The sequence below is a fragment of the Rutidosis leptorrhynchoides genome, chromosome 4, assembly GCF_046630445.1.
Source record: "Rutidosis leptorrhynchoides isolate AG116_Rl617_1_P2 chromosome 4, CSIRO_AGI_Rlap_v1, whole genome shotgun sequence".
In the NCBI taxonomy this organism is placed as follows: domain Eukaryota; kingdom Viridiplantae; phylum Streptophyta; class Magnoliopsida; order Asterales; family Asteraceae; genus Rutidosis; species Rutidosis leptorrhynchoides.
Genome location: NC_092336.1, coordinates 173053309 through 173064545, shown reverse-complemented (window position 1 = coordinate 173064545; position 11237 = coordinate 173053309). Strand labels below are relative to the sequence as shown.

At 35.2% G+C, this 11237-nt stretch overlaps 2 protein-coding genes across 2 annotated transcripts; one reads left to right on the top strand and one right to left on the bottom strand.

Moving 5' to 3' along the window:
- Positions 1–5080: 5080 nt before the first annotated feature.
- On the top strand, positions 5081–7616 carry LOC139840680 (expansin-A6-like). Its single transcript, XM_071830931.1, has 3 exons — positions 5081–5242; positions 5684–6002; positions 6842–7616. The coding sequence occupies exons 1-3, from the start codon at positions 5095–5097 to the stop codon at positions 7149–7151; spliced, it is 777 nt and encodes a 258-aa protein (XP_071687032.1). The 5' UTR covers positions 5081–5094; the 3' UTR covers positions 7152–7616.
- Positions 7617–9293: 1677 nt separating this feature from the next.
- Positions 9294–10931, bottom strand: LOC139904539 (uncharacterized). Its single transcript, XM_071886456.1, has 3 exons — positions 10855–10931; positions 9989–10270; positions 9294–9753 (listed from the first exon to the last, which is right to left on the bottom strand). Exons 2-3 carry the CDS (start codon positions 10184–10186, stop codon positions 9568–9570), a joined length of 384 nt encoding a protein of 127 aa, XP_071742557.1. The 5' UTR covers positions 10187–10270; positions 10855–10931; the 3' UTR covers positions 9294–9567.
- Between the last annotated feature and the right edge of the window lie 306 nt (positions 10932–11237).

The following is an 11237-nucleotide window of genomic DNA, read 5'->3' as shown; positions in this document are numbered from 1 at the left end:
ATCTTTATTCTATTCCATGTAGACACAATGACTCATTTTCTTTTTGAGAAAAATTTGTGATGTCATTTCTTAAATAGGTTTGTAGGGAGGATGGATAAAATTTGTTTAGAAATTTAGTGGCTAGATCCTCCCATGAATGTATTGAATTCGGGTTAAGTTCGTCAAACCATACTAAAGCGTGTGCAGAAAGTGAATATTGAAAAAGATGAAGTTTCAAAATGTTTTTCTCGTTTTCTTCCTTCTTAAAAGAGTCAACCAGACTGATAAATTTGTTTAAGTGAAATTTTAGATCATCAGTCGGTAATCCTTGAAATTTACAAATCATACTGACTAGTTTAATCATGTGTGAACTGATTTCAGGAATTCCTTCGGTTCCTAAGGTGATTGGTCCTCCTCTTTCCTCTAAGCATGACTTATGCATAGAAGCAAGGGTATCTTGTTGTTCCATTTTTTAAGATTTTCTGTTTAAAAAGACTTAAAAGTAACTTTTAGAAAATATTAATTTGCTAAAAGGATCGATAATTTAATAAAAACAATTATTCTTAAAATTCGGTCGCTAACCTAATCGGATATCTTAACTGATAGGACTTCTTACAGATTACTTATATCTAGGTGGCCAGGCTGACTACGGAGAGGCATGATCCTTTTGGTTCCAATATAATTGGAGACTGTTCGGAAAATCCAACAACCAAGTTCGTGTATAATTGTCTTTCTTAAACACCACCAAATAATACTTTTGTCTGTTTAAAATCTTTCTCAGTCAAAATATTCGATCCTCGGCAGCAGCGCCAGAAAACTCTGATGTCACTACAAAGATACGGCCAAAACGGACGGTTTAATTCGTGCGGTGTCGTTAGGCCGCAGGACGTCCTGTTCAGTTGATCAAGGTAGCACACAGTGGTTTTGTTTATTTATATTGTGCAGGGCTTAAATTTACTTTTACTTTCTAAGGTGTAGAAGGTGTAAGTTAACCTAGTGTCATGTTTTTTTGTGGATTAACGAATTGAAGATCAAGTGGATGATTGTCTTTTAGTTAAATTACCTAGATAAAGGATAGTAGTTGGGTTAAACTAAAAGTCCTAAGTGCGGAAAAGTAAATAAGTGGAAGGATATCCGGAGTATGCAGATCAGGGAAATGTTGACCAAGATATCAGTGTTGGGTTAGGGAAAGGTAATTATGCTTATGTTAAGACTATGCTTGGAATGATGTAGATCTGGTTGGATGAGCCAATTACATAGACCTACTTGTCTCTGAATTCTCGGAGTTCTCTTTGAGCAGTGAGAAGTATGTCACTTGGTTGTATAATTGAAAGGTAGCTATACCTTGGAGGTTATCCTCAGTAAAGTACTAGGTTTATTAATGAGTTGAGCTCTAATCCTAACCCTCGTTATTAGTTTGATTAACCGAATAACAACGTGCCGTGTTGATTGAACACTGATCACAAACGGAAGGAGTTCGTCGGTTTAAGTTGGCAAAACCTTAAGTGAAAACTAACAACCATTCCATCATACTAATGAGATCATATCAATTCAAACATTATACAACATTATAGTTGATATACAGATAGTGAAGCAGATAGAAACCTAATAAATACCTAAACAGTTGATGCGACTAAGTCCTAAGGCAACAATCAAACAAGAACATACAATAGGCTTGGGTCATACAGTGAAGGTACTAACTAAATCTTAACAGCTTCTAAGAAGTCTCTTCGGAACAGTCAATAGGCATACTAGGTCATTCATGTCTCAATTCCTAAGTTCCGTGTCCTAAAAGCGCATTAAATGCCTCTCGAGAACTCCGGCCATACCGAGTTCATAGAATCTTCAGATACAGTATAACCAGGGGTCTTAGTCCTATGAAGTAGCTAATTTCATATAGGTGGACAAGTCCTGATCACAACCTAGTTTGGTCAATCCTTAAGATGCTAGCATACAAATCGATCAAACTTCCTAGTTCAGTATCACAACAGTAATCGTACTAAATTAACATAATTACGCTAACCCAAACTTCTATCATGGCAACATACAGATTAATTAAGCTATCATGGTAATATCGAAACGCATTATTAAACATAAAAAGTAAGAACACATGTTTAATACAAAAGACAAGCGTTTCGGATAAAAACCTGAAAAGGCCGAAGAAATCTGCCCGAGATCGCAGGGACTCGCCGGGATATCCTCCGAAAAATAAAAGCTAAGCTAACTACTACTAAAAACTAACTAAAAGCTTGAAAATATAAAATGAATTACAAATTGAGTGTGTGTTGAAATAGATGAAGAAAGCCCTTTAAATAGACTTGGATTTTTCCTGCAAACGGCTGGCAGGCCGTTTGGCAAGCCGTTTGGCAGGCCGTTTGCAGGGGCCATTTGCCAGGCCAGCCCGTTTGCAGGGTCCGTTTGTCTGACCTGTTTGGCAGGCCGTTTTTGAGCCAGGAAAACCGTTTGGCAGGCCATTTGGCTTGCCTGGTCAGCTGAATTTCCTGGATCGTAACTTGATTTCTTGTCTTTCACCATAGAATCTTCGTTTTAGCTCCGTTTTACTTGATTTTCTTTTTGCATCGCCTTCGTAATTACTTAATCTACAAAATCAACCAAAAAAACAATAATTTTGTCTAGAAAGTTTGAATCTTTATTGTTCTAGGGCTTAATATTGGGGGTAAAAATGTGACTTTTTGACCGATATCAGTAGCTTTCGAATTGTTCTCAGGTGTTGTAATCAATCGAATTCTCGCTGTAATTTGCAGGAGGGGCCTTCCCCTTACTATCTCGTGTTTGGTTATTAAAATACTTTTGCTTTTCGAAAAAAAATAATATTAGTCACACATAGATAGATTAACTCGAAAAAGTTGTCAATATTAATTGTCAAAAAAATGTTTACTTTTCGACGAATGAACTTGATTTTATTAGTAGATAATGAAAGTAAAGGAAGGATAGACTCCTCATGCTTGCGAGTAGAATTGACTTACTATCTAAACAATTTTCATCGCTTCCGCTATATGGATTCATGTACACTCTAAACCCTTCATTTTTAGCACATTTGAATAAAGAGAAAATTGGATAATTGGTCCATGTGATTTACATGAAATGGGTTAAATGGTCCCTGATGTTCATTTTCGAGGTTCGTGGTCCTTGTGGTTTACATAACCGGTGTAAATGGTCCCAATTTCTGACGGACGTTTATTTCATCCGTAAAGTGTAATCACGTGCCAAACACTTGATGGGTAAAATCGTCCGTTTAAATTAAACGGATTGTAGTTCATTCAGATTCACTGTTCGTTCATTATCATCTTCAACATCTCAAACTCACAAATGATGATTTACACTTCGAATTGAACATATATTTGTAATCTAGGGTCAATTCCTAACACTCGTGATCAATTTTCACAGCTAAACATCAATCAATTCTTCATTAAACATCAGATTCTCATTCGTCGAGCATAAACTTCAACACTTTCAGGTCTCGGAATTATAGAGCATTCCATAAGTCAAATTGAATACAGTTTCAGTTTCGTGATCATCTAATGAAGCTACTAGAAGCAACTGATTGAATTTTTATTCATCACAGATCTCTAATTCGTGAAGTCAAAGGTTGTGAGAAAAAAGTCAAACTAATCTTCAATCATCAAATTTGAATGATTCAGTTTGTTTTAGGTACTGAGATCAATCTTCGAGCATTCAGTAAGAGTTTTGCAATGTTTTTTGCTGTAGGAATCAAGATCTAACAGCTACTAGTTCATAATTTCAATTTTTGGTACTCTTATGACGAACACGAGGCTGTTCAAGCTCGTGCTTAATTTTCTGATGCAGTTTTGGATGATTAATCATCAAGTGAATTTGAATGAACACGAACCAACTTCCGACGAGTTTCGAAGGGTTTGCAGGTGGCGGTCGGCAGTGGGTTACGATTTCAGTCACGATTTGGTGTAGTTCCAATACTTCGGCGGCCTCAGTCACGATTTGGTCTGAATTTTACGAGTTTAATGTCGGGTTGGAGGTATGTATGTGATTTTATTTTATTTTTTGGGTATGAGCTTGTTCTTCCCCTACCATCCTTCCTATTTGGGTTTGAACTGAAATATGTATAAAATCACGCCAATTTATATATATTGATATTGATATTGATATTTGAATTATTGAAGCATAAGGCTCCATCAAATTCATGTAGGTTAGATCTGTAATTGATATCTCCATCAAATTTTATTAGGATAGATTTGGATGTTGTAGTCCTATTCTTTAGTAGAGTTCATCTTGTTAATTTGGGTTGTTGTAGTCTGATTCACGAAGAAATGGTTAAGGTTGTTGTAGTTTAATTTGGGTTGTAAAAGAGTATGAAAGTTTATGAATATTTTGATTTCCATAAGCCGGAGTTTGTTATTAATTTGTGAGTTTGTGATTAATTTGTAAATTTGAATTTGGTTTGAAATTTTAATTTGAATTTGGTTTACGAATTTTATTTGAATTTGGTTAGAGTTTGTGAATTAGGTATGAAGATGAAGGGTGAAATGGGGTGTTTGGTCCCTGCATATGAAAAAAGTACGAAATTGCCCCTCACGTGCAAGGCATGTGATGGTAGTTAACGGATATTTTGACGTCCGTCAGAGGCAAGGACCACACACCCGCGTTTATTAAACCACAGGGACCAAGAACCTCGAAAATAAAGTTAAGAGACTAAACACTTCATTTCATGTAAACTACATGGACCAACGGTCCAATTTTCTCTCGAATAAAAAAGTGTAGCAATATCTACAACACTTTTAAGTTTTATCTACGTTGATTCGGTTTATATGAAAATTTAATTTAATACACACCATAATTTTAGATCCTACGTCTTGAAAGTAAAAAATAAAAATGAGCGGGTCCCAGTCATACACACTAGTCCCACGATCAACAAAAATTCCGTTCTCTTCTTCCAATACGCCTTCACAAGCCTTCACAACCAATCCATTCCAATACGTCGTCGTATCCACGCCCAAATTAGAAAGATAAAATTACAAAATGACCCTTTACTCACACACTTCCATAAATAGTCCATCACTCCCCTACCATTTCAGTATTATTACACCCACACCCATTTAACTTTCTCTCACCTAAAAAATGGCTGTTGTTTCCGTTATTCTCTTCACTGTTTTCTCGGTGTTTGCAACTGTCTCAATTGCTAGAATTCCCGGAAACTTCGCCGGCGGTGATTGGGAAGGTGCTCATGCGACGTTCTACGGAGGTAGTGATGCTTCTGGTACCATGGGTATGTCACATTTTCATTATTTGATGGATTAAATTTCATGAATATTTTTTTTAAGTTATATTAATATTATACTTGTACGGTACAACTAGATTAATGCACATTTTGGAAAAAATTTGTATTTGTATTATAACTTATTTTTAAACATGTGCATTACGTTAACGTTTTACATAGCTGAACAGTACTACTAGCTGATGCAATGTTTATGTACAATTCACTAAAATAAGTATTACGGAGTATTTGATAAGAATGTTTAACAACCTAATACTAGCACAATTAAGATTTTAGCTTTGACTAATTAAAATTCCAATAGAAACAATATATAAAAGTTACATAATACAACAAATTAACTACAGTATACGGAGTAATATTTAATATAACATTTTAATTTTATTATTTATTTTAATTTTAAGGGCTAATTTGGTACTACGTATTATTGTACAGGTGGTGCTTGTGGGTACGGTAACTTGTACAGTCAAGGTTACGGTGTCAACACGGCCGCACTTAGCACCGCATTGTTCAATAACGGACTGAGCTGCGGCGCGTGTTTTGAAATCAAGTGTGCCGATGACCCGAGATGGTGTCATCCGGGTAGCCCGTCCATTATTGTTACCGGAACCAACTTTTGTCCACCGAATTACGCTCTTCCTAACGACAGTGGTGGCTGGTGTAACCCTCCTCGTACTCACTTCGATCTCGCCATGCCTATGTTTCTCAAAATTGCCGAGTATCGTGCCGGAATCGTCCCCGTCTCTTATCGTCGGTATGCTTGTACAACTTTTATTGCATCAAGTACCAGTAATTAATATTTATAACGACTTATAATTTCACTATAATTCTAAAAATCTTGAAAATTTAATTACTTGCCCAAATATTTTCAGCTATAGTCCTCGAGTTTTAGTATTTCGACACAAATGACCTTGAATTTGTTGCGCGCACTAAGTAGGACATTTTTGAATAATGTACAAGTAAAGATGGGTGAGGTACAAGTGAAAATTGCACATTTAAAGTGCGGCTAGTGTAAAGGTGTCGGGTGTTCAACTGTTCTTTTAGGGTAGTTATATGTCACATGGGGGTAATGTGAATTTGTTTTAAATGGAAGTAGGAAAATAGGAAAATTAAATGTGTACGGTGTCGTTTGGTTTACTGTATGTGGATGCTAGGCACGTGATCGCTGTTAGGTTTTTAGGTCCTACCATAATTACTGTGGATACTATACAGCGCTTGATTTATGGTGGTGTGTCTACCGTTATTGGGAATTTGATTGATGAAATCGTGGCCGTTGGTTTCATCAAATTTGGTTGGTTGGGACCTAGTCTTCAATGTGCTAGCAAGATTTCTGTACAAACTACCTTTTATCAACGGTCCCTTGTAACATGCTATCATGTTACATGTTACATGTCCTTCTATGATTACTACAGTTTTAAAATGATTTCTTTTATAATTATAACTATATGTTAATTGTAAATTTTAGTGATAGTCATTTTTTTTAAGTGTAAAATTTCTTAAATCTAATTTTTTAGCCAAATAGATACCTTTTTTTTTGTTGTTGCTTGTTTTCGTTTATATAAGTAACGTTATGTTTTTATACATGTTATGCAGGGTGCCATGTAGGAAGGCAGGCGGGATTAGGTTCACAATCAACGGTTTCCGTTACTTCAATTTGGTTTTGATCAGTAACGTTGCGGGTGCGGGTAATATCCAAAAGGTGTGGATCAAAGGGACGAAAACAAATTGGATGAGCATGAGTCGTAATTGGGGGCAAAACTGGCAATCGAATGCAGTTCTTACTGGTCAATCACTTTCGTTTAGAGTCACTGCTGGTGACCGTCGTACATCCACCTCATGGAACATTGCACCGGCAAACTGGCAGTTCGGTCAAACCTTTGCCGGAAAGAATTTTCGGGTGTAAGGTGGGAGTTAATTCGCCAATTTTTACCTATTTAGGAAAAGATATGTTTTAGTTTATGTTGTTGATTGTATGTTGTCTAGTAGATGTGGAGTTTTTTTATTTGGGGTGGTGAAGTGTAATTTGTGGAAAGGTGGAGGAGTGGAGGTAACATGTTTGGAAACTTTTTAGAATTCCCGGCATTTTTAGGGTTTGTGTAGTGTCTGAGGCGGCTGCAAAAAGAAGGTGCAGCCCGCAGCAAATTAAAGATTTATTAGTCAAAAAGTGGTGGTTTTTGTTTTTAGTATTTTGGTTAAAAAGTGATTTGTATTTAGGGTTTGTGGGACTACTAATTTACCTCTTGTAAGTCAGAATGACAACTAGTTTAATTTTAAGACTTGGGTTTGTTTTAATCTTGTGAGTATTGAAGTTTATCCTATACTTTTGTGTTTTTTTTGGGCTTATTTTATACGGAGTACTTTAATTTTATTTTGATTGATTATACAATGTGGATAGTAAATTTTTGTGAAATCGGTGGTATAACAAGCATAAGGATCTTTTGGACAAAAGACAGTCTTGTGTTGGGTTATGTTTCAAGAGAAAATATGTGACAAAACGTTCGGACTTTGATAAACGAAAAAATATTTTGTACATCATTTTTATTTTATTTATTCACTTATTAGTTATTACTTGATCATATATGTAGTTGTCCATGTGTATTATTCGCACAACATTTGCGCATTAAAGATACGTACAATAAAACCTGCATAGCGCTCACAGGTAAGGCGCAACATGTTAGATTGGAAACACTATAAATAAAGAAGTATAAACCTTATTTAGAAGTTAGATTCGGTTGCGTAAGTGCAAGTTAATTAAGGAAGCGTACAAGACTAATGTGAGTATTGTTAGATAATAGGTTAGTAGCCCAACCCGATTATGGGCTTGAGTATAGAACTTTTGTCGACGACGATAACAGTGATCTTCAACGCTGCAAAAAACATTTTTTTTTTGACTAAATATTTAGCCCACAGCCTATATTATTTGCATTGTATGGGTTCGGTCCAATTAGCTTGGTTAAGGTTATTTGCCTATATATGGTTTTGTGTTACAGTACTTGCCTTTTTAATACGTACACTGGACATGTGTATTAATGCGGAGTAAAATCCCATCTCTTACAAAAAGTTGAAGATGACTAGATGAAAGGCGGCAAGAAAGCGGAAGTGGAGGGAAATTGTAGAAAATTTATTAGGAGTATCAAAATTTGAATATTTCATGGTGACTCATGCTTATGAAACTTTAGCATAAAATTCAAAATAAAGTCATGAGGAAAATTGAAGACAGTAGCCCATGTGGGAGGCAAAATCATACAAATTGTGGAAACATTCAAAAGGAAACATACCATCATTCCTCAAACTCATCTAGAAAAAATTAACCGTAATTAATCGAACTTAACAACTTACAAAATTCTTTGATTCGTATTTTAAACGTGTTTTGCTTAAGTGTTTAACACAATCGAAGTAACCCGCTTATATGTTTACATTACATGGTTTCGAAACACATTATACTTATCTACTTAAAATCATTCTTTGTGAGAACTCAATAATAGCCAAAAAAAAAAAATATATATATATATATATATATATATATATTAAAATGTTGCAATTTCACATGGACATAAAGACTTGGGATACTTTACTTTTTTGAGAAAGGAAAATTCGCGTTACCCTACTCTACATTTTGTTCTTTATTCTACATGCATACATACACAATTCAATTATTGGGTCAATTTTTTTTTGTTTTTACTTTTTACACTACTCAAAAACTCATTGGTTTTGCTTTCTTGCCCATTTGCATCCCACAAAATCAACTAGTCTGAGTCTTAGAGGGCATTATTGACATTTCAGTACCCCTCTTTCCTTATTCTTTTTCTTTTTAAACAGAAACAAACAAATAAATGGTCTATTAAGGCCCAGATTCAGCCCAACACTTTTCCAAGCTAAAAGTAAAGCTCACAAGGCCCAATCTCAAACTCAACAGTTAGCTGAATATCGAAAAGTAATCTTTTACTCAAAACAAAGCATATGTATCCATATATGAAAATGAAAAATACGAAGTTTGACTGAAAAAAGTCAAAGTGCTGTAATTTTCTGTTTACATAAGGCATCCATAATCATCTACTATTTCATAATCACATACATGTAAACCCATTACACTTACTTAACAATCTGTTGAAACAAGTCTGCATGCAATACAAGAAACATAAGAACACAATCACCGTACAATTAGTTTCGATTTTTAACTAGGCATACTTAGTTTAACAAAAGGCCACTATCAGTCAACGTTTGACCGCGGCTAACAAAAACCAGCATCTTTCTCACATGCCTGAATACTAACAAAAGGCAGACAACACAGGCATTCAAACAAGTGAATAGTGAACCGTTTAATCCCTACTCAGTTGTTTTTTTTCGGTCTTCCATTTCTTCAACATAGGCTCAATGCATTCTTTCAGAGTTGCTTCCCTGTCTTCTTTTTTATTCCATAGTTTCTGCTCTGAAGTACACTTTTCGTTACCTGGGTTCACTGTCTTGACGCAGATGTTATTTCGCTTATGCCTCGTCTTAATTTCCTGTTCAGATAGTCCCGAAAGTTTCAATTGCGTAAGCTTTTGATGTGTAAAACAATTGGTACCAAAATGCATATAAATTTCTAAATGAATTGGATAATTGCATATAAAGGTAACACTTTTAAACCGTTAACCCAAAGTGCCAGCCACAACATTAAGGTACTAAATTTGAGTTATTTGACCCAAAAGGTCAAAATGATAATTTTACAAGTATTTGATTTCTTTAGTCATTACTTACATCAATGAGCTCTTTACGGGCGTCGTCCAGCTCATCATCCTTTACCCCGAGACACAAAGTAATCTCTATTTCCGTCTTTTTCAACTCTTGAAGTTTTTCTTCTGCATTCATCAACTCAGTCTGCAAATTATTTAACTTTTCGTCTAGGTCCACACCTTCCCAATCTTCAGAAACCTGTAAAGCGGTTTCAAGTTCCATATTTGCAATTTCTAATTTTTCATCCTTAATCTTAAGTTGCTCCTCCAACTCTGTTGTCCGTGCATGAAGCTTTTCTAGTTCCCTCTGCAGATACATATAGATATAGAAATCTCAATAATTACTGGACCTTCTTACAAATATTATCTTATTATTAATGTTTAATACTTGGGTTGTCCTCTTTTTACCAAAAGTAAATGCCTTAGATATGATTATGAACTAATATCAAGGTTGTAAAAGTCACGAGTAGGGGACGAGTCGGTGTGGACCTTAGAGGGTGGACTCGGGGACAAGTCGGGCGTTGACTTTTAGTGTGTGACACAACCTAACTTTGACTTTGACCGACTCAGCCCGAATTTGACCCAACTTTTTAGCGTTGACACACTTTTAAGGCGCACTGAGCTAGTCCTTAAATCAGCGAATTGGCCTACTTTCACAAAAGTAACTAATATACCAAAAAAAAATAAAAAAATTAAAGATAATATGAGGCTGTGAGATAAATAGAAAATACACTTCGAAAGGTTTTTAACGAGGTTTCATATGTCTCTTGTTGAATAATATCTTTTATTTGTCACGTTAAGGATAAACCATGACCCAAATCGACCCAACTATATGTAAATGGATCGAAATTTACTACAACATACTTGTAACTTAGAAAATAACACAATTACCTTTAGATCTTCTGATTCTTTCTTGTAGGAGTGAGATTCGATGCCCAATTGTTTGGACCTAGACAATACCTCTCTCTGACATGGTAAACACAAGAGGATTTAAATTAAATAAAATCATCTTCGAAAAAAAAAACTTGTCTTCTTTTGACAGGTACAGAGTAATATTCACTAATGTAATGTGTTAGGAAGAGAGGATCGTCTGGACGTTGGGAGATACAAATTTGAGAGAAAATAACTCTATTACTCACAAGAATATATTACACGAGTATTTACAAAACTCTAAAAAAAACTCTCAAACTCACACACACTATCTAGGTTGTGATTACACTTCTCTGAGTGATTTTGGGATGATTTACAATGAAAGTTTGCATATCTATTTATAG

Coding starts and splice junctions, on each gene's coding strand:
- LOC139840680 (XM_071830931.1), top strand. CDS start 5,095: ATGGCTGTTGTTTCCGTTATTCTCTTCACTGTTTTCTCGGTGTTTGCA. Junction 5,243..5,683: donor TGATGCTTCTGGTACCATGG/GTATGTCACATT, acceptor ATTATTGTACAG/GTGGTGCTTGTGGGTACGGT. Junction 6,003..6,841: donor GTCCCCGTCTCTTATCGTCG/GTATGCTTGTAC, acceptor CATGTTATGCAG/GGTGCCATGTAGGAAGGCAG.
- LOC139904539 (XM_071886456.1), bottom strand. CDS start 10,186: ATGGAACTTGAAACCGCTTTACAGGTTTCTGAAGATTGGGAAGGTGTG. Junction 9,754..9,988: donor CCCGTAAAGAGCTCATTGAT/GTAAGTAATGAC, acceptor CTATCTGAACAG/GAAATTAAGACGAGGCATAA.